At 44.8% G+C, this 23119-nt stretch overlaps 1 protein-coding gene across 6 annotated transcripts in view; it reads right to left on the bottom strand.

The window, feature by feature from the left end:
• NF2 (NF2, moesin-ezrin-radixin like (MERLIN) tumor suppressor) overlaps positions 1-23119 on the bottom strand; it is an 87476-nt gene that overhangs the window by 50683 nt on the left and 13674 nt on the right. For all 6 annotated transcript variants that reach the window (XM_057526611.1, XM_057526609.1, XM_057526608.1 and 3 more), the window contains exons 2-3: positions 3526-3651; positions 1471-1593 (exon numbers count right to left, since the gene is read on the bottom strand). In XM_057526611.1, coding sequence (XP_057382594.1) covers positions 1471-1593; positions 3526-3651 — 249 coding nt within the window. The remainder of the gene's footprint in view (positions 1-1470; positions 1594-3525; positions 3652-23119) is intronic.

Genomic DNA, 23119 nt, shown 5'->3' with positions numbered 1-23119 from the left:
AGGAAGCAATAAAGTTTGATCGATTAAACCTTTAAGTCCACTTGAGGTCCGGGAAATATAATTCTTAAGCCATAATGTTGAATTAACATATCTCATTGCATTTAATTTCTTAGACTGGTACGGTGGGTGATGTTCCAGACACAGAGGCAAGACAGCCTCCTGAAGTGAGGGCATGCTGAAAAAAACACAACGGGAAAGCCAGCTCTCTTTCACAGACGTCAGCAGTCACCAGATTCATAAAAGTAGTAAATTTTGCCTTGCTCAGCCGTGAAAGCGCTCCAACATTTCAGTAGGAGGGGAAATTAGGCCAAAGTCAAATGGAGAATGGGCACTGCTTCCAAGCACTTACAAGAAAGCCATCTCTATACGGCTAGGACATTCTGGGGCCTAGGAGGTCACTTTGTGGTTTCATTCAAAGCAGGGCAACTTTCTAATCCTTCGGTTTTAAGCTGCACTACAGAAAAACTGAAAGGGCTTCCCTTTGACATGAAAATATTGGAGAGGGGATATACAAACACACACACTTTTTTGGCAAACTTTTTTTTGCAAGAGAAATTATTGGAGGGGGTTATTACATTTAACTTAATATTTACTTAATGCAATAATCTGAGGCTCAAACTAATTATAGGAGGCCAGGCTATATGTGTACATCTGGGCAATCATGTAATTAACGCCCCGCTGGGGTCTTTTCTGTCACCGATGGCGGACACACCAGCCGTTCCAGCGCCAAGCACCATAACTAACCGTGAAACTCGGGAAGTGCTCTGAGCGAGCAGTAGGAACACAAGCAAAACTGCCAAGGTTCTCATCCTCACACCAGTCCCCCTAGCTGCACCTCTAGACGGTCAACTAGCTGTCTTTGAACCTATAATTATGGATCTCCTAATTTCTTCAATTCGGTGGAACAATTACTTACGGGGTGCCCACTGTGCACTCAATGAGCCTTGCCTTAAAGGGGCTTACAGTCTAATGAGGGAGTAAGTGGAAAATAAGACAATTATAGACAAAGAGTGGCATGAAACATGATGTTTGAAGTACCACGTGTGTGGGATTTACCAAGTGTCACTGGAGTTCTGAAGTCCCGCCTTCATTAAGCAGATTTTAAATTTCTGGAAGAACTACTCTTTGCAAGGCTCTCTTTTTAGACTTCCTGGGCAACTATTGAGTACTTTTAAGTTAGTGAGGAGCCATCTTCAAAGATGTTTCTAGTTAGGGAGCTACTTGTATGTGTTCTTTCGCCATCACACTTTTGCAATTTCATCTGACACCAATTCTCATCACTCAAGTATAGTTCTGTCCTGAAGACTGTTTTTCATTACAGAACCAAAGGGACTGGCTTTCCAGAGGGAGGACATTTTCACAATGTGGAGGCATTTGTGGTCAAATCCGAGGGGTTGGCCCAGGCTGCCTCTGCTGCTACCCCTGGGGGCGGTTCTCTCAAGATCAGGGGGGTAGCATGGAAAGGGGTACCTGCAAGAAGAATAAATGTTGCGTGATCTCCTGAACCAGCTCCTCCTCGGCATTCTCAGGATAAAATTTGGCCAGGAAGTGAAAGGTGACTGGCTCTTCCTTTGAAACGTCATGATCCAGCACCTGCGGAATTGCAGAGCAAAAGAAAAACAAGCTAGTTTCGCCCCTCTCCCTCCCGGGCCACCATCAGAGGACCTTCTGCAGGGAGTATATAAACATTTTTCTCCCTTCTAAATTTATCACATTTCCCAAAGGTTGTGATTCTACAGTTTGAAGCATTCACAAAGCCATCTATAACAGGAGGTAATATTCACTTCACATGGTGAATTAATCAAATTAATCAATATCCCCAAGTGGTGAGTGGAGCTAAGATGATTCAGGCACAAATGTTTTCAAGGCCACAGAGATAGCTAAAAACTAGAAATTTATAACTCAAAGGCCTTGGGCACTATCCTTTACGGTAGGCTGAAGGTTTTTTAATTTTCTCAAGTAGTGGAATCTTCCTTTATTCTTTTGTCTTGCTGACTACCTCCAACATTTAGGTCCATACTGGAATGGAGCTTAGAGATGATGAACTAGATATCTGTGAAATCATCTAAACATTAACTGAGCAACAAAAGTGAAACACGTCCATCATGGCAACCCTTTGTTTCAAGGAACCTCTAGAGATGCCCCACGAAATACTTGAGCACAGCCAGTAAACCACTCTGCCTTTAATCTTCTAACAATTTCATCCACCCACTGGAAAGCTTGAGCCATCTGCTCTCCAGAATGAATTTCATCTCAGGACATAAACATGCCATGTGACAGGCTACAAGTCTCCATTAACATGTGTCATAATTTATTTCCTTTGAGCAGCAGGCTCCATGGCTCCTGAGGCCCCCAATCTAATATCCATTTGGCCAACACTCAGGTACGATTTCAAATTTACTTTGCCGAGAGTCACAAAATGATACTGAAGGTTTTGCTGTCTTTGATAGATAACTCTCCAGGCTCCTGCCCAAATTCCTGGTCGTGGTGTCCAAGAGATTCAAAATAAACCTGATCTAGGATGCTCTTCTTGGCATGGCAGCACTTGGACATTCATGATCGTTGGGAATTACTATGTGAAATTTATAACCAGCAGGGACCCCAACGTGAAGATTCAGATTACTGCGTACATATGTAAACACAATTTGAACACCTGAGTTTAGAGTCAAACTGGTAGAAGACGGCAGGCTTTCACTGTTTATCATGCCAAGTAGTAGATAATAGAATGAGGTAGGCAATTGCAGGGGGTAATTTGGGGTAAAAATGAGACACTGACTTACTCGGAGATTCAGGGGTCTTTTAGGAGTCACTGACTAAAACATACGGCCCTGCTCTCAGAGTCTCCATGGATAGGTTGGCAGGTAAGTAGGTGACAGCGTCTTTGTGAGCACATACAAACCCACGCAGAGGGCAGTTCCCCAAGGCAATATCCATTTCTAAGCCACATTAGAACTGCTGGGAGTCCAGACTTGTCCACCAGGCCTCAGAAGCCCCAGAATATCATGAGAACAAAATAGACATTCTTCCTTCACTGCGGGAACCAGGGCACTCTTTATTCCTTAGATCATGTTAATGAATAAATTGAGTTGGGCCATGGTGTTTCTCAAAAAGACTCTTAAAAATTCCCTAAAGAACAGGAGCCCCAAGAAAATCTTTCAAAGACATAAATTGTGCGAAAAAAACCCCAAACGATAATACAATAGTAATTTTTATCCACAAAGCCTGACTCTTGGCTCAGTCAACAGAACGGCATTAAGCCTGAAGCAATCAGGTGACACCCGGTGACAACAAGGAAGAAGCCAGGGATGGCGGCAGGTCAGTCCTGGGTGGTTCTGCAGGCCCGGGGTAGCCAGTGAGGAACAGGGGCGGGGCCTCCCCAGGACCGCATCCTGTCCCGTATAACTTCCTCCACAACCTGCCCCTCCCTCTGCTGTGTACCATAATGCCCCATGATGCTAGACACATGCTCAGGGGAAATCCAGAGCCCATGCCAGCCCCTCTGGTGTCATCAGGGTCTGGGCCCACCTTCTTGTCCATCTTGAGCCAGGCCACGGTGTCCTTGATTGTATACTGCAGGCCAAAGAACCAGGTTTCCCGAAGCCCCAGGGTCCGGCACACCAAGTCAAACAGGTCCTTCCCCTTCCACTTCATCTGCAAGGGAACAAACCGACAGGGGAAGACAGCTGAGCCCAAGTGGTAAGCAGCTCGCAGGAAAACCTTTTCTCTGCTCCCCCCACCTCAGGTTCTGAAAGGTGGGGATAACGCTAAGATGGCCGAGGAGCAAAGAATTCCTAAATAATTGTAAACCTTCCTACACAAAACCATGAGTGGGAAAATAATAATTAGAGCTTAATGGCTTAATCACTGCATAGCATACACAATACCTCCCTTGGACAGTTCCTTACAGATCTTAATATGCCCAAAGCTGCTAATTTAGGAAAGCTGCTAAATAACGTCCACATTTAGGAGAGTCAAGCTTCTCCCGTTAATCCAAGGTTAGCTTCTAGAGACATTCGTTTCCTCAAGATTTTGTTGTTGATTTTCTTTTTAATCATGACTCTGCCCTTTAATAAAAGGCTAGCTTTTTAAAATGTAAAGACTAGTTTTACTTGATTTTTTAAAAAACGCAACATAGGGTAAGATGTTGTAACTGACATCACAAATCATGGGGAAAAAGAAACACTAGAGACCAGCCAGTCCAATCACAGGTCTCTCCCCATCATGATGTGTAACCGAGGCCAAAGAGGAGGTGTCCACCCATGGCCACACGCAGCAACTTCAAACTCTTGTATCGAAACCCAGGGGACAAACAGACAGGAATATACTGTAGTGTGCTAATCCCGTAGCCTCATTTTCAAAAGGACCTGAAGCAATGGCTGCTAAACCCATTTCTCAGCTCTTCAATCTTGTGGCCAGAAAAGCAGGTTCAATATCATAATAGGGGAATAAAATACCCAGGAGCTTAGTAAATGTTGCCACCCGTGGCTTTTAAGTTAAATCACCCAGGATGTTCCCATAGTACCCATTGCAGCTGCTCGCCTCGACCCCAGTCAGTGGCCCCCAAGTATCAGGTGGACATTCAAATGGACACCTGTGTACAGGGATGAGCACGAGACACATCACGGAGATGGTGGTCACAGATGGTGGATTCAAATACAAGGTCGCCAGACATCGGAAGAGGAAGACCACCTGACTGCAGGGGCGTCTGTCCTTCTCCTGCTCTCATTAGAAATTTCTACCCAAGGTCCTGGCACACTGAAGATGCACAATGAAAAGGAACTGGGGAAAGTTCAGGGTTCAGAGACTTCTTATAAAAGCAAGAAGGAAAAAAAAATAAGTTAGACCTCTAAAATCTGATTGGTGTTTGCTAAAACCTGATTCTAGAGGATTTTTCAAGCAGGCCTTCTATTTTTAATATATGTGAATGGACGGCGTGTTCCCTACGAGGAACTCAACAGGAAAGCCCATCCTTCTCCATGTGTATAGTCAAAGTCAAAGAGCAAAGGAGCAGCCTAGATGGAAGGACACCAAAACTGCAGCAGACACGGGGTGGAGATATGGATTAGCTTTTGTCCTTCTCCAAAAGACGCTCTAGCTCTGCCCCAGTCCCCTCTCTGTGACTTCAGTGGGGCCCCTGCAACACTATAAAGGTTGAGTTCTTTAGAAATTATTTTGAGTAGAATAAAATAAAATGTTTTATTTTAAAAAAATGATCTCCTTCCCCTTTTATAAGGCTTAATAATGCTTGTTGGCACACCTGTATCCCAGTCTGACACTGGGACAAAGGGTTTTTTAATTCACGGTAGGTTTTAATTCCTACAAGCAGACTTCTCTGAAGAAATGTTATTTTGGAAAACTAGGAGCTTCAGGATGCTGATTATCTTCTTGTTTCTATTTTAAGCCAGTACATAGTATATAAATTATAAATGACTACTTTGCTACAAGATAATGTAACACTTAAGAGCACACATTAACTTGGAGAAGTGAAATACCCAAAGGCCAAGAAGATCAAGGTAATGATCCCCAATCCGCCATAACTCACGGCCACTGCAGGGCAGGCTCTGGCACGAAGGGGCTGTCTGCAAGTGGGTGTGTGGTACATCTAAACGAGAGCTACCAAGAGAATGCTGAGTGGATTTCCTGACTTGGGAGCTTAAATTCTCAAACATAATCTCGTATTAATGCAGTTTTCTACTTCCTTGTTTCTAAAATGCAAAATTATCTCTGTTGAATGCAGAGACAATGTCTTTGCTACTATGGAGCTTGCAATAAAGTGAAGAGAGGGGAAAAATTCTCACACCGATTCAGAATGCCTGGCTTAGATTTTCAACTTTAAGAATTGTAGGGTGTCAAATTGGAAATGAGTCTGAGTAATTAATTACCTACAGTAGACCTGTCCCCTTCTTATATAAGGAAACATTCTTTGGCAGCCTGCTACAGCAGACACTGGCCTTTTTCTTGGTGGTCTAAGGTAGGCAACCCCCCAGATCGCCTCTTTTTCTGCTCTGTGGGGTTCCTTTCATCTTGCTCTCCTCCAGCACTCCCCAGCCACCTTTTCCAGTAAGTAACTGGTATCTTAACACTCTTCTCCCACCTTAAAACAAAACCCATTTTCAGAAGAGCCAGGTATTTATTGCTCCTTTACAGCTCAATGTGAATTAAAGCCTCTGCTTCCACTCATCTAATCCTTTTTTTGGCTGCACCTCGAGGCTTGTGGGATCTCAGTTCCCCGACCAGGGACTGAACACTGTCCACAGCAGTGAAAGCCTGGAATCTTAACCACTAGGCCACCAGGGAACTCCCCATTCTCTCAGCTAATCTTTCAGCAAGCATTACACAGCACATCCTATGTGCCCAGCAATATTAGACACTGAGGATGTGAAATTCTGGAAGAATGTTCCCTGCCGAAGACTCAAGTAACGACCCAGGTTAGAAAAAGCTTTAAAGAACAAGGGAGAATTAGTTAAAGGAGAAAAGGAAATAAGTCTAAAAACAAACATCATGATCTCTACAGGGAACTGCATGTCATCTGGCAGAGGTGAAACAGACAGCCTGAACTCAGTGGGCGTGGTGGGGATGGACCAAGACTCTCCATATACCCTGAGGCAGAGGAATGATGGGACCAGACCTGCATTCTAGAATGTGCACTAACAACAGGGTGGAGAATGGGTTGGAGGAAAGGAGCCTGGAATCAAGAAGGGCAGAAGGAAGGCCAACTCCCGCCTTGATGAAGGCAGTGGGAAGGAGAGAAAGCCTGAGAACTGGAAAAGCATCAAGAGAAACACCTGAATTTCTGGCTTGAGCATCAGGTGGTTCCAGTAAAGGAGGGATGGAAGACAGGAGAAGCAGGAGCAGCAAGTTTTGACGGAAACAGATGAGTAATTAAGTTCTAGACAAAGTAAGATAGGGTGCCTGAGGAAACCAAGTAGAGATGTCCCAAATACACCTGATTTTAAGTCTTAGCTCTATTTACAAAATAAAGTGTTCTAGTTTTAAGTCATTAAGTTTTTCTCTTGGGCTAAATCTAACCTCCAATGTGTTGTTACCTAGATGAGGGTGCACTTTTCAGCATGCCTTCCCCAAATGTATGAGGCTTGCTTAGTCTTCCTAATTTGGGTTTCTACTTCTTCACAAACAAGAACCACCGGTCACAGTTGCTCCTGGTGGTTCTTGGGACACCCTGCGGACGGGAGGTCTTGGGTTGCGATGGGGCTTCCTTGGTGCTGCCGACTCGCGACAGCATGAGCACGCCCGCCTCCAGTTCTATCACTGGTCCACCGCGTGGTGCTGATGTAGGAAGGTGATGTGACCACCTAAGCATCTCCCTAGATCGTAGGCGCCTCAGAACAAGAGCAACGCCGGTCATCTCTCTACTCCCCACGGCACCCGCCGAGTGTGTACACACAAGGCGTGGCAAACAATGGCTGTGCGACAGAACAGACTTGACCACTTCAAAAACCCGAGGCTCAAAAGTGTAAAGCAAAATGAACCCCCATTTGTCCACTCCTTCGACAAACATTTAGTGAACACACGCTGTGTCCGAGCACCAGCTGAGGTGCAGGGGATAAATGGGGGACAGAAGACAACAGGCCCAGAGTGTGAAACTGTCAGGAACAGATAATCATTCCCCTCGCCCCACACACAAATCAACTCCGGGTGTGGTAGTCAGCACTATAGCACCCAGTGCCACAACAGGGACATCAGGGACTGGAGGGACCCTCTATCTTGAAGGGGTGGGCAATGGCAATCTGAACTGGTGGGAAAGAGAAGCCAAGGGAAGACCAGCCTTGGGGAAGGAGGAGAGAGCAGGGAAGTGTGTTACAGCAGAGGGAAGAGCATATGCGAAGGTCTAGAGGTCTAGATGGTTCTTGTAGGAAATGACAGTATTGTAGTTCAGTCTGGCTGGAGAACAGAGGCTGGGGAACACTTGCTGTGCTTCCAACTACCGTCTAAAATCAATTCTTGGGAATTCTCTGGCAGTCCAGTGGTTAGGACTCCACGCTTCCACTGCAGGGGGCACAGCTGGGGAACTAAGATCCCGAAAGCCATGTGGCATGGCCAAAAAAAATAAAAAATAAAAATAAAATAAAAATAAAACCAATTCTTTGTCTCCTAACTCTGACGTGTCGTGTGAACCACAGAAAGCTGTCTGAGTGGCTGTTTTCTCCTTTTTCCCTAGGATGGAACAAAACTCGTAACATTCTAGATGTACAGGAGAGAAGCTAAATCATTACATAAGATGGATGTTTCCGAAGATTAGGGCTTAATTCCTTCCAGGAACCAGTCTAAAAGGCAGAGAGAAACAGTGGTTATCCAACATCGGTATGAATCTCAGTGCTGCCACTGTGTGACCTTGGGCAAGTTATTGAACTTCCTTGTGCTTTGCAACAGGGATAATAAACAGAACCTGTTTTAGCAGATTGATCTCAGGATTAAGTGCACTGATACATTTGAAAAGCCTAAGAAGGTGCCACAGTAAATACTCAATAAAAGGTGGTGATTACTCATTCTAACCCCGCCTCTTCTTATATTCTCAAGTGGTGTTTAAAGCCTCCAGTTGTGTTCCACTCCTCGCATGATGGATGGCAGATCAGAAAGGGCACCATCAATTCTCATCGTGCTAACCATACCATCACTCACTTGACAAATATTTATTGAGCACCCACTACATACTAGTCACTGCACTCGGCCCCAGAGATGAATGATGAATCTGGGACAAGACGCTGTCCCTATTCACGGCTGATGGGGAAGACAGGTGAACGGATAAGGAAAGTGCAACCTGGCAAATGCTCACAGAACAGAGGACTGAGGGAACACAGCTCGGGCCTGGGGGTCTGTGGGGTGAGTGGCTTCCCTGGGGAGATGCTGTCTGAGATGGGTCTCGAAAGCCAGGCAGCAGTTGGTCCTCTGGTGAAGGGGCTGAAGGAAGAGAGGTCACTCCAGCCGGAGGGAACAGCATGTCTGCCGCTTGGGTCCAGGCTGTTGTCAAGTGAAGGAACGTTCTTTGCGCTCTTCTGGTATCTGACAAGCAGCGTGACTGTCCTATCTGCAGTACTGAATGTTTAGTGTGGTACTGAGTACATGGCTTCAGCCCCACGCGTGTGACAGCTCGCACCCACCACGGCCACTCAGGGCCTGGGTCATTCAGTCCCTGCTCTGAGCACCCAGGCCCCCCTGAACAATACCTGCCACGTCTCTAAGGAGCCACGACCAGTGGGATGAGTCTCATGTTTCTTTTTTTATTAAAACATTTTCTCTTCTGACACCTGCTAGCACATAAGCCATTCAGGCTTTGCACTTATGCTACTTACAGGCCTTTTTGGAGGGTTTGTCATTTTTCCTGAACAGATTGCCAAAAAGAGAACAGCCCCTGGTGCTGATGAAATGTTCACCTGAACTCATCCCTTCTGCCCTGGGGGAAGTGTTCCACTGCTCCACATACCCCCTCACCCCCCGCCCCCCCCCCCCCCGCCTCCGCTCAGCCCAGCGAAGGGAGGGAGGCGACGAGGCAGGGGCTCATCTTGCAGGCAGAAAAGGAGCGGTGGAGGGAGGGAGAAAGGAGATTTGCAGGAAGGAGCCGGACTCCATGGCATGTGGGCTCCGGCTCTGTGGGCCTCGGCCTCCAGATGCCCTTGAAGCGCAGGGCAAATGGCAGGGAGTCTGGGCGCACAGCGCGTCTTGCAACGTGGCTGTGTTCTTGCATTACTTTAACGGGCTGCGGTGCTATTTCCCAGATCCATCCCGTGCCTCTATCACAGACGGATGTGTATGAACTTTATAAACAGGACTAAGTGCTGTCAGCTTGTTATCTTTTGTAGGGGCTGGATTTATGAGCTTTACCCAGAGTGAAGTACTTGTCATTTATCAACCTCGAATGTTTTAAGGAAATAGCACTAAGCACTTACGCTCTGCAGCAGGAACGTAGCTGGAATGCAGCACTTTTCTGTTGTTGGAAGCAACTGGCACCAATAACCTACAGGACTGATCAGGGTCTATTAACCGGGGAAGCATTTTGAATAACGTCTGCGACATCTTCTTACAACAGGCCAGGTTTAGACTCACAACCCTAAAACTACCACTTGTTTTTTTGGCTTTGGCAGCCTTCGCATTGCATTTCTCGCACTGCTTTCTCTGGGCTGTGCAGAGAACCGAATGTGGCTGCCATGTGTGAAATGCCTGAGAATCAGAAGCCCCAGAGAAACTTCAGCTTTACAGACAAGACTCAAACCTGGAGAAGCTAGCAGAGAAGCGACATCCCATTTCATAGATGTTGGGGGACAGGATTATCAGCCACACAAGAGATGCTATTTGACTGGCTGTCTACTCCACAGAAGAGGAAAGAGAACCGACGGACAGACCCGGCATTCACTTATCAGGGTTTCTTCTAATTAGTTCACAAGCTGCCCCAGCATTTTCCATAAAAACTATTGAAAGGTTAGCTCCCTTACAGACAGAGCAATAGAAGGAACCGTGCCTCCCCGGACTCAGGACACATGTAGCATGTTTACCATGATTTCGGGAATGCGAGAGCAAGGAGGGCTGTGATCTCCCCTCTCCACGTTCACCCCTAATTGACTTTTGCAGTCGTGGCTGCCCTACGAGAACCGATTTCAGAGAAGAGTTGAGAATTTAAGATGCTGATGTGCCAGATCCAAACCTAAATACAACTTTTATTGGTCTGTTTTGAAAAAACAGATGCCAAACACCTCCATTTACAAGATAAACACAATGGAAAGAGTTATAAAAATGATTTTGCCGTGCAGTAGTGAATGAGTCCCATTAAAATCTATTCCAGTTAATCAAAGAGGATAAAAGAGTGCAGTAATGGGGGTGTAAAACCGACCCTCCCCGACTCATACCACGGAAGCAGGTTCTGTGTCTCATGTCTGTGTTTCCTGTCGTGGTTAAGGACACACACACACCACTCCTAATCAGCCATTATTTCTGAGGGAAAAGGAGACCCTCCAAATAGAAACAATATTTTAGCCAAAAAAAGAGACTCGTCTCTTTGCTCTACCAATCATGACCCCTGAATCCCTTAACTCAATCTGCACAAAATCTCACAAACCTGAAACCTCCTTTTTGCAAAAACAAAACAAAACAAAACAAAACAAAAAACTCAGTTCCAATCTTGCCCTGTCAGTTTCTGCCATAATCAACCACAGCAAGTAATTTTCCTCTCCCAGCCCTCCAATCATCGCTGTTAGTATGCTGAATCTATTTAAATCATTGGTTTCAAGGCCCTCCACCAATCACTTCCTCTCTCCTCCAACCAACTGCTCTGCCTTGTTACAAGGCAGCCTGTGCCCTTCCTGGTCAGCAAACCTACTTGCTTCTAGTTACCCACAACCAGACCTTTCTAAGATCCCTTCTTTACCTCACCACTGTCTCCCTCCCCCGCATACAATACCAGATATGTGAGTTAGTATGTACTTTACATACACGGAAAAATGAGGTGTCTGTCTTTCCCCAAGATTCCTGTCCTTCCTGCAATTCTGCAGATCATAAACTCCTTGAAGGCAAGGGCTAACACACACACACACACTCTCTCTCTCTCCCCCTTTCTCTCTTCCTCTTTCTCTCTCTCTCTCTCTCTCTCTAAGTCTCCCAGGACCCGCGCAAGTGCTTCATAATCTGTGGCCACTTCACAAATGCTTGTGGTTGGCTGATGATGATGATAATGATGATGATACCTAAGCTGAGCCTTCTGAGTAGAACAGTCTTCTAGGTAATGATTGCAATGAAGCAAGAATTTATGACACTCCTCATTAAAATTCTAATTGCATAATTGGGCCTGAAGGTATATATCCCCCCCTCTTTGGGGACACATACTGATCTCCACTCTCTAAAAATACCTTGGCAAGGAAATCTAAATCTCAAAGAGCCAACCAAGAAAAATTTCCACAGAACAAGAGACCAGTAAGAAACAGATCACAGCGCCTCGGCAAGCCACAAAACGGAGGTTTTAAACTCTGAGAAGTCTTTCAAGACAAAATGAATTATAGATTTTTTGGGGGGAGAAAAGTCCTTATATTTGCAGCTCCTGGCACGTTGCCTGCTTTAGTGGAGACAGGTTCTGGCAGCGGCCATGAGCCCAGAGAGGGGATCTGCGTCCTAAACTCCCCCCTCCACCACGCACAACCTTGGGTGAGCCACGCAGCTCAACTGCGCCTCAGTTTCTTCACCTGTCAATCAATTGTGCCCCCGTGCAAGGCCCAAATTTTATAATGCTGTGAAAAAAGATGAGAGGCTTGAAGCTTTGAAAGTCGGCTGACAGATGACAAAGCAAAAAGAAACAATAGTTATATGCTATAAAAGCAATGCAATCCCTCCAAAGTAAAGAAGACAATCTCTATCTTTGGAATTTAACTCACAACATGAGGGCAATCATGGCCTTGTCAAATAGCTATAAAACACCCAGACCCGCTGTGTTGGGAAAGTCGCTTAACCTCTCTGGGTCTCAGCTTCCACACTCATCAAGTGGGCTTTCAGGATTAATACCCTCTGAGTCTACGAGCTTGAGATGGTTTTGTATAAACCGTGGAGTACTTTTTTCACTGCTATAATCATTTTCTTTTAATCCTTTAACATCCCATTCTATACCTTAAAATCATTTTGGGGGGTGTCAATGACCCTTAACACTTAATTTCTGTGTGCTTTCTACTTTCCTTTACTCAGGTACTGCCACTGCGATCATGTTCCTTACTACTAATAATCAGGAGTTGACTTACAATAATGAACTCTCTAATGCAACAAAAATGGTGATTGTCATGCTAATGAAAAATACAAGTTTTTTAGCTCCAAGCATGCTGTTGATATTCAGCAATTACCAATGATTACAAATGTTTCAAGTACTGAAAATAAGAACTCTGCAGAGAGCTATGAATAGGAAACAATAGTAAATTCAGTGCTGGCAGCACAAAGCTCAATTTCAAATGCCTAAACATGAAGTAAAATGAACAGACTCTGAAACACCACCTATGACTAAGTGTTACTCAGCGGATTAACTCCTCCTGCCCTGGACTCTGTGAAAATTGTAATTTATATTTAAAAGTACTTCAAAAAAAGGAGAGGAAAAAGGCCAATTCCTTTAGAAATGATGTGCTCTGACCCCACCTAGTGGTGTCGGAGTGATTCCTGAACTAGGACAAGTGCCTCAACTCAGCACAGGTGACTGAAGATTTGATTAAAGATCTTTTCCCGAGGCCAGCACTAAGTTGGTAATAAATTTTTGCTTGCCAAAAATGTACTAAAGCGGGCTTCCCTGGTGGTGCAGTGGCTAAGAATCCACCTGCCAATGCAGGGGACATGGGTTCGAGCCCTGGGCCTGGAAGATCCTACATGCCACGGAGCAACGAAGCCCATGAGCCACAACTACTGAGCCTGCGCTCTAGAACCTGCGAGCCACAACAACTGAAGCCCGTGCACCTAGAGCCTGCGTTCCGCAACAAGAGAAGTCACCGCAATGAGAAGCCCGTGTGCCACAATGAAGAGCAGCCCCCGCGCGCCACAACTAGAGAAAGCCACTCGCAGCAACGAAGACCCAACGCAGCCAAAAATTTAAAAATTGTTTTTAAAAAGTACTAAAACATGTGGACTTAGAATCTAAATCAGACAAAGCACAGACAGGAGGATGGAACACATCATCCTGTCACAAACCAGAGAAGCCTTGTCATCAGCTGGCTAAAACGATTACCGGCTCTGAGAAAACTCAATTCTGGGTTTTTTAGACCGCAAATGCTTTTTTAACTTCTGAAATTAAGAATAAACAAGCACCAAAAATGTTCTTGGAGAAGAATGCAAAACTAGCATGAATAATTGGAGAAGTCATCAAAAACAAAAGAGAAAAATTTCAAAATGACACATGGGGGACAAAGGAATGGAGAATAATTAAGCATGGTGAAATCAGAAAAGAATCCTGCTATCACAGTGGACATCAAGCTAAATAGAGACCAGTTATAGAGCACATTACAAAAAAGATCCTTCAGTATATGGCATAAGGTAAAGCTCATTATATTTAGACTAATTGTGGAGTCTAGAGGGTCTACAATTACAAAGCCATGGATAACCTGAAGAAGATTCAAAGAAAATGAAGGAGATGATTAAAGGAGAAAATTTACAGTGCCTCTAGCATGAGACCTTTCCTCTTTATTCTCACACTCCCAACTCATGATACGAAGCTAATGTTTACCAAGTGCTTACTATGGTCGGGCCCTGGGCTAAGTACCTGTAAAGGTCTACCTCGTTCATGCCTTAAAACAATCCTATAAGAAAATACTATTATTCTCATTTAGAATAATAGTATTTAGGTTTAGAGAGGTAAGCCTAAGATCAATCAGGGAGACGGGGGCAGTGGTGGGTCTTCCTTCCACCTAAGCCAACTTACCCCTTCTATCAGGATGCTGGCTCTTTTCCCTAAGCAATATTTGTTCTGTCCTCTAGCAGATTTTCTCATACCTTCATGCTCAAACCCTGAAATGACTTCCTACCTAAGAAGGAACTATGAAACAGAAAGTTGCACACCGAGCTTCTTCCGCCCAGATCACCTAAAATAGGATGCGAAGCTGAGAGCCTTTGAAATCAAGTTCTTCCCCCTGTTTTACAGTGGAAGAACTGAGGCCTGGGAGAAAAAAGAGATTTGCCCAAGGTCACAGAAGAGCTCCACGGAGAAGCCAGGGTTCAAACACCAGTCTGAACTCCCTCCTGGAGTTTACATCCTGGAAGGGAATCATTTGCCTCGATCTTGGGGTGTCTAGGATTTAACATTTTACTGAAATCACCAGAGTTGTTCTTTCTGTCTTCTCCTTTTGAAAGTTCCGCCCGTCATGGACCACTGTATGTCCACTTGTATGCTGGAATGATCTGTAAAGTTGGTATTTAATCCAATCGTAATTCTGCTTGGGTATGTGAAAATGTTTGGGATGCCAACAAACAGGAGAAGGAGGCTTTGGTTTTGATATAAGATGGTATTAGGATCTCTCACAACTCAATTCTGAGAAATTTTTCATATTTGGCTCTTCTTACTGATAGATTGAATTATTAGAGTAAAATTCCTGCCTAGAAAAGAAATAACAGAACCGTTTAGCCTCCTGGCAAATTACATTCAGCACCCACTTTCTCAAAATGACAACTATCAGGGCTTCCCTGGTGGTGCAGCGGTTGGGAATCCGCCTGCCAATGCAGGGGACACGGGTTCGTGCCCCGGTCCGGGAGGATCCCACATGCCGCGGAACGGCTAGGCCCGTGAGCCACAGCTACTGAGCCTGCGCGTCTGGAGCCTGTGCTCCGCAACGAGAGAGGCCGCGATGATGAGAGGCCCGCGCACCGCGATGAAGAGTGGCCCCCACTTGCCGCAATTGGAGAAAGCCCTCGCGCAGAAACGAAGACCCAACACAGACATAAATAAATAAAATTAAATTAAAAAAAAAAAAAAAAAAAAAAAAAAAAATGACAACTATCAAATCTTTCAAGTGGAAAAATCCTCCAAAGCATCAAGCCAATTGTGCAATGCAGTAAGTGGTGCAAGAAAGAGATTTTTCCCCCTATCTCTGCTGCAAAAAAGTCTGAAATGATTAGTATCATTAACATGATTCATATGTTAACTACCACTGGTTCTGAAATTGAGTCCTTCTTAGAAAGCCACCTACATTTGACCTCAATAAGACCAAGAATTCCTCAAGTACCATCTCTCTTTTTTTTCAAAATGCATCTTTGCATTAGCATCTTGCTCAGTTAATGTACAACATAAAAATAGAGCAGGAGAGCAAGACCAGTGGCTTCTCAGAGTTCTCTCCATCATCATAAATCAAACTACCGTTACTTTCGACAGAATATTTGAACATGGTTTACAAAGAGGTATTTTCACTGGAAATTTGAGGTTTGATGAGATACAATGGCTGGACAAATCACAACAGGGCAGTCAGTGCCCATGGTGACCCAAGCCTCCTGCTTTAGGCCGACTGTAGTCCCTTCCTTTCTGCCCAGCACTAAGCATTCCATGAGTCCTTAGAACAACCTTGCAGGGTCAGTAATAGTAGTTGCATTTTACTGATGTGCATACTGAGGTTCAGAGAGCTTGAGTATCTTATCCAAGCTTTAAGTAGTTTAGCTGGAATTCAAGCCCAGGTCTGTCTTATTTCAAAGCCTGTGCACTTTCTACTACTACTTTTTTTATTTTTATAAATTTATTTATTTTATTTTTGGCTGCGTTGGGTCTTCGTTTCTGCACGCGGGCTTTCTCTAGTTGCATTGAGCGGGGGCTACTCTTTGTTGCGGTGCGCGGGCTTCTCATCGCAGTGGCTTCTCTGGCTGTGGGGCACGGGCTCTAGGCATGCGGGCTTCAGTAGTTGTGGCACGTGGGCTCAGTAGCTGTGGCTTGTGGCCTCTAGAGCGCAGGCTCAGTACTTGTGGCTCATGGGCTTAGTTGCTCCACGGCATATGGGATCTTCCCGGACCAGGGCTCGAACCCGTGACCCCTGCACTGGCAGGCGGATTCTTAACCACTGCGCCACCAAGGAGGCCCTCTGCTACTACTTTTTACTACTACTACTGCTTTGCTACTTTAGTGTGGTCCCTGGACCAGTAGCATTGGCATCACTCGAGAATTTGTTAGAAATGCAGAATTCTCAGTCAACCGCAGAACTACAGAATCAGAATCTGCATTTTACCAAGATCCTCAGGTCATTTATGTGTACATTAAAGCTTGACAGGCTGTATGCTGTAACAGTCTGTCTCTCTGAATATCACTACTATTATTCCTTCCACTGGTTCTCAATGTGGTGGAGGATAGGGTGGAGGGAAAAGGAGGGTGTTTTGCCTTCAGGGACAGTTGACGGTGTCTGAAGACATTTTTTAGTAGTCACAACTGGGGCAAGGTAGGAGGTGCTCCTGTAATCTAATGGGTGGAGGCCAGAGATGCTGCTACACATCCTACGGTGCACAGGGCAGTCCCCACCACAAAGAACCCTCCAGCCAAAATGTCAATAGTGCCAAGGTTGAGGAATCCCGACATTGCTGATAATAGTGTCTATCCTCTTTGGGCATGGGGTCTGTTTAAAGAAGAAAAACTAAGAGTTTTTCATTGCAAAATTATGGCCAAACAAATGTCACAAAAAATTCCTTTCCCTGTGGGTCAGTCTCTCACAACATGTATCAAATAGTAACTTCAATCAGGGGTCAGTAAACTGGTCCACAAGACAAGTCCAACCCACTGCAGTTTGAGAACTAAGAATGAGTTTTACATTTTTAAATGATTGAAAAAAACTTTAATTTTTAAAAATTTTTTATTTTATTTTATTTTTTGGCATGCTGTGCGGCTTGTGGGATTGTAGTTCCCTGACCAGGGATCGAACCCGGGCCCTCGGCAGTGAAAGCGTGGAGTCCTAACCACTGGACTGCCAGGGAATTCCCGCCCCCCCAAAAATTTTAATAACATTTCCTCACTTGTGAAAATTACATGAAATTCAAATCTCAATGTCCATAAAGAAAGTTTTATTGGAACAAAGTCATGTCTATTATTTTTTAATTTTATCAAAGGCTGCTTTTTAAAAAACAGCTCTACTGAGATATAATTCACATACCTTAAAATTCACCTATTTAAAGTGTACAGGTAAATGGTTTTTAGCATAGTCACCGAGCTGTGCAGCCATTAGAGTCAAGTTTAGAACATTTTCATCACCTTAAAAAGAAACCTCGTACTCTTTAGCTATAGTGCCCCTATCCCCGCACCTAATTTCCCAGCCCTAAGCAATCACAAATCTACTTTCATTATAGATATCCCTATAATAGACTTGAATATGAATGGAATCATATAATATATGATCTTTTGTGACTGGCTTCTTCCACTTATAATGTTTTCAAGGTTCATCCATGTTGTAGCATGTATTGTTACCTCCTTCCTTTTTATTGCTAAATAATATCTCATTGTACAGACAGACCACATTTTGTTTATCCATTCATCATCTGATGGACATCTGGGTTGTTTCCACCTTTTGGCTTTTACAAATAATGCTGCTATAAACATTCATGTACCAGCTTCTCTATAGACATGTTTTCACTTTTGAGTAGCTAGCTACAAGTAAAATTGCTGGACCATATGGTAACTCTATGTTCAACTGTTTAAGGAACTGCCAGACTCTTCCAAAGTCGCTGCACCATTTTACATCACCACCAGCGGTATATGAGGATTCCAATTTCTTCATATTCTCACCAACCCTTGTTATTATATGTCTTTTTTTTTTAAATTTATTTTATTTATTTATTTTTGGCTGCATTGGGCTTCGTTGCTGTGCACGGGCTTTCTCTAGTTGTGGTGAGCGGGGGCTACTCTTCATTGCGGTGCGCGGGCTTCTCGTTGCGGTGGCTTCTCTTGTTGCGGAGCATGGGCTCTAGGTGCGTGGGCTTCAGTAGTTGTAGCACGTGGGCTCAGTAGTTGTGCCTTGCGGGCTCTAGAGCGCAGGCTCAGTAGGTGTGGCGCATGGGCTTAGTTGCTCCACGGCATGTGGGATCTTCCCGGACCAGGGTTCGAACCCGTGTCACCTGCATTGGCAGGCGGATTCTTAACCACTGCGCCACCAGGGAAGTCCCTATATGTCTTTTTAAAATTTATTTATTTATTTTATTTATGGCTGTGTTGGGTCTTCGTTTCTGTGAGAGGGCTTTCTCTAGTTGTGGCAAGCGGGGGCCACTCTTCATCGCGGTGCGCGGGCCTCTCACTATCGTGGCCTCTTTTGTTGCGGAGCACAGGCTCCAGACGCGCAGGCTCAGTAGTTGTGGCTCACGGGCCCAGTTGCTCCGCGGCATGTGGGATCTTCCCAGACCAGGGCTCGAACCCGAGTCCCCTGCATTGGCAGGCAGATTCTCAACCACTGCGCCACCAGGGAAGCCCCCCTTATATGTCTTTTTGATTCTAGTCATACAACTGGTTGGCTCTCATTATGGTAAAATGGTATTTCGTTGTTTTGTTTGTTTGCTTGTTTTGTTTTTAAAATTTATTTAGGCTGCGCCGAGTCTTAATTGCAGCACGCGGGATTTTCGTTGCTGCATGCAGGCTCTTTCGTTGCAGCTTGAGAACTCCTAGTTGCGGCATGCATGTAGGATCTAGTTCCCTGACCAGGGATCGAACCCAGCCCCCCTGCATTGGGAGCACAGAGTCTTAGCCACTGGACCACCAGGGAAATGCCCTCTGTTGTTTTTGATTTGTATTTCCCTGATGACTGATTGATGATGTTGAGCATCTTTTCATGTACTTATTGGCCATTTCTACATCTTCCTTAGAGAAATGTCTATTCAGATCCTTTGTTCATTCCTTAATTGGGTTATTTGCCTGTTTATTACTGAGCTATGAGTTCTGCATATATATTAGACATAACAGCCTTATCAGATACATGATTTGCCAATATTTTTTTCTTTTCACCTTCTTGATGTCCTTCAAAACACAGTCTTGATGAAGTCCAGTTTATGTATTTTATTCTTTTGTTGCTCATGCTTTTTGTGTTGTCATACTTAAGAATCCTATGCCAAATCCTAAGTCATGAAGATTTATCCCTATGTTTTCTTCTGAGAGTGTTATAGTTTTAGTTCTTACATTTAGCTCTTTAATCCATTTTGAGTTAATTTTTGTATATGGTGTAAAGTACAGGTTCAACTTAATTCTTTTGCATGCAGCTATTCAACTGTCTTAGCACCATTTGTTGAAAAGACTATTCATTCCCCCACTGAATGGTACTGGCACCCTTGTCAAAAATCAGTTAATCAAAGATGTATAGGTTTATGTCTGGACTCTCAATTCTATTCCATTGATCTATATGTCTATCTTTATGCCAGTACCACACAATCATGATTATGGTTGTTTTGTAGTATTTTTTTGAAGTGAGGAAGGGCGAATCTTCCTATTTTGTTCTTCTTTATCAAGACTGTTTCAGCTATTCTGGTCCCTGGCAATTCCATATGAATTTTAGAATCAGCTTGTCAATTTCTACACAGGAGTAAACTGGGATTCTGATAGGGATTGTACTGAATGTGTAGATTAATTTGGGGAATATTGCCTCTTAACAATGTTAAGTCTTCTGATCCATGAACAAGGAATGTTTTTCCATTTATTTATATCATCTTTAATTTCTTTCAACAATGTTTTACAATTTTCCAGAGTATAAGTTTTGCACTTCTTTTGTTAAATTTATTCCTAAATATTTTATACTTTTTGATGCTATTATAAATAGAATTTCTTAATTTTTCAGATTGTTCATTGCAGATATATAGAATTACAATTAATTTAATTTATTTATTTATTTATTTTTGGCTGCGTTGGGTCTTCATTGCTGTGTGCGGGCTTTCTCTAGTTGCGACAAGTGGGGGCTACTCTTTGTTGCGGTGTGCGGGGTTCTCATTGCGGTGGCTCCTCTTGTTGCGGAGCAGGGGCTCTAGGGCACGCAGGCTTCAGGAGTTGTGTCTCGTGGGCTCAGGAGTTGTGTCTCGCGGGCTCTAGAGCACAGGCTCAGTAGTTGTGGAGCACGGGCTTAGCTGCTCCACAGCATGTGGGATCTTCCTGGACCACGGCTCGAACCTGTGTCCCCTGCATCGGCAGGTAGATTTTTAACCACTGCACCACCAGGTAAGTCCCTACAATTAATTTTTGTATATTGATCTTGTATCCTGCAACCCTGCTAAACTCATTTATTAGTTCTAATAGTTTACTGGATTCTTTTTTTTTTAATTTATTTTTTAGGCTGTGCCATGTGGCATTCAGGAACTGAGTTCCCTGACCAGGGATTGAACCTGTGCCCTCTGCATTGGCAGCACAAAGTCTTAACCACTGGACTGCCAGGGAAGTCCCTAGATTCTTTAAAATCTGTACACAACGGGGCTCCTTCAAGATGGTGGAGGAGTAAGACGTGGAGATCACCTTCCTCCCCACAAATACATCAGAGCTACATCTACATGTGGAACAACTCCTACAGAACACCTACTGAACGCTGGCAGAAGACCTCAGACTTCCCAAAAGGCAAGAAACTCCCCATGTACCTGGGTAGGGCAAAAGAAAACAGGAAAAACAGAGACAAAAGAACAGGGACGGCACCTGCACCTCGGGGAGGGAGCTGTGAAGGAGGAAATGTTTCCACACACTAGGAAGCCCCTTCACTGATGGAGACAGGGGGTCGGCGGGGGGGGGGGCGGGGGGGAAGCTTCGGAGCCACAGAGGAGAACACAGCAACAGGGGTGCAGAGGGCAAAGTGGAGAGATTCCCGCACAGAGGATCGGTGCCGACCAGCACTCACCAGCCTGAGAGGCTTGTCTGCTCCCCCCGCTGGGGCAGGCAGGGGCTGGGAGCTGAGGCTCGGGCTTCGGAGGTCAGATCCCAGGGAGAGGACTGGGGTTGGCTGCATAAACACAGCCTGAAGGGGGGTAGTGCGCCACAGCTACCCAGGAGGGAGTCCAGGAAAAAGCCTGGAACTGCCTAAGAGGCAAGAGAACATTGTTTCGGGGTGCACAAGGAGAGGGGATTCAGAGCACTGCCTAAACGAGCTCCAGAGACGGGCGCGAGCCGCAGCTATCAGTGCAGACACCAGAGACAGGCATGAAACACTAAGGCTGCTGCTACAGCCACCAAGAAGCTTGTGTGTAAGCACAGGTCACTATCCACACCTCCCCTCCCGGGAGCCTGTGCAGCCCGCCACTGCCAGGGTCCCATGATCCAGGGACAACTTCCCCAGGGGAACACACGGCGTGCCTCAGGCTGTTGCAATGTCACATCGGCCGCCGCAGGCTCGCCCTGCATTCCGTGCCCCTCCCTCCCCCTGGCCTGAGTGAGTCAGAGCCCCCTAATCAACGCTCCTTTGACCCCATCCTGTATGGGTGGGGAAGAGATGCCTCACGCGACCTACACGCAGAGGCGAAGCCAAGTCCAAAGCTGAACCCCAGGAGTTGGGCGAACAAAGAAGAGAAAGGGAAATCTCTCCCAGCAGCCTCAGGAGCAGCGGATTAAATCTCCACAATCAACTCAATGTACCCTGCATCTCTGGAATACCTGAATAGACAACGAATCATCGCAAAATTGAGACAGTGGACTTTGGGAGCAACTGTAGGCTTGGGGTTTGCTTTCTGCATCTAATTTGTTTCTGTTTATCTTACTTTAGTATTTAGAGCTTATTATCATTGGTAAATTTGTTTATTGATTTGGTTGCTCTCTTCCTTTTTTATACAAATATATTTTTTACATTTTTCTATTTTTCTGAGTGTGTATGTGTATGCTTCTTTGTGTGATTTTCTCTGTATAGCTTTGCTTTTGCCATTTGTCCTAGGATTCTGTTTTTTTTTTTGTTTTTTTTGTTTTTTTTTTAAGTATAGTTTTTAGCACTTGTTATCATTGGAGGATTTGTTTTTTGGTTTGGTTGCTCTCTTCTTTCTTTCTCTCTTTCTTTTTTTAGTACTTTTTAATTTTTAATAATTTTTTTCTATTTTAATAACTTTATTTTATTTTATTTATTTATTTTTCTTTCCTTCTTTCTTTTTCTCCCTTTTCTTCTGAGCCATGTGGCTGACAGGGTCTTGATGCTCTGGCCGGGTGTCAGGCCTGAGCCTCTGAGGTGGGAGAGCCGAGTTCAGGACATTGGTCCACCAGAGACCTCCTGGTCCCATGTAATATCAAACAGCAAAAGCTCTCCCAGAGATCTCCATCTTAACGCTAAGACCCAGCTCCACTCAACCACCAGCAAGCTACAGTGCTGGACATCCTATGCCAAACAACTAGCAAGACAGGAACACAACCCCACCCATTAGAAGAGAGGCTGCCTAAAATCATAGTAAGTTCACAGACACCCCAAAACACACCACCGGACATGGTCCTGTCCACCAGAAAGACAAGATCCAGCCTTACCCACCAGAACACAGGCACCAATACCCTCCACCAGGAAGCCTACACAACCCACTGAACCAATGTTACCCACTGGGAGCAGACACCAAAAACAACAGGAACTACAAACCTGCAGCCTGTGAAATGGAAACCCCAAACACAGTAAGTTAAGCAAAATGAGAAGACAGAGAAATACACAGCAGATGAAGCAGCAAGGTAAAAACCCACCTGACCAAACAAATGAAGAGGAAATAGGCAGTCTACCTGAAA

Source organism: Balaenoptera acutorostrata, chromosome 13 (assembly GCF_949987535.1).
Source record: "Balaenoptera acutorostrata chromosome 13, mBalAcu1.1, whole genome shotgun sequence".
Classification (NCBI taxonomy): domain Eukaryota; kingdom Metazoa; phylum Chordata; class Mammalia; order Artiodactyla; family Balaenopteridae; genus Balaenoptera; species Balaenoptera acutorostrata.
The sequence above is the reverse complement of the archived record's forward strand: the minus strand, read 5'-3'. Positions and strand labels throughout refer to the sequence as shown.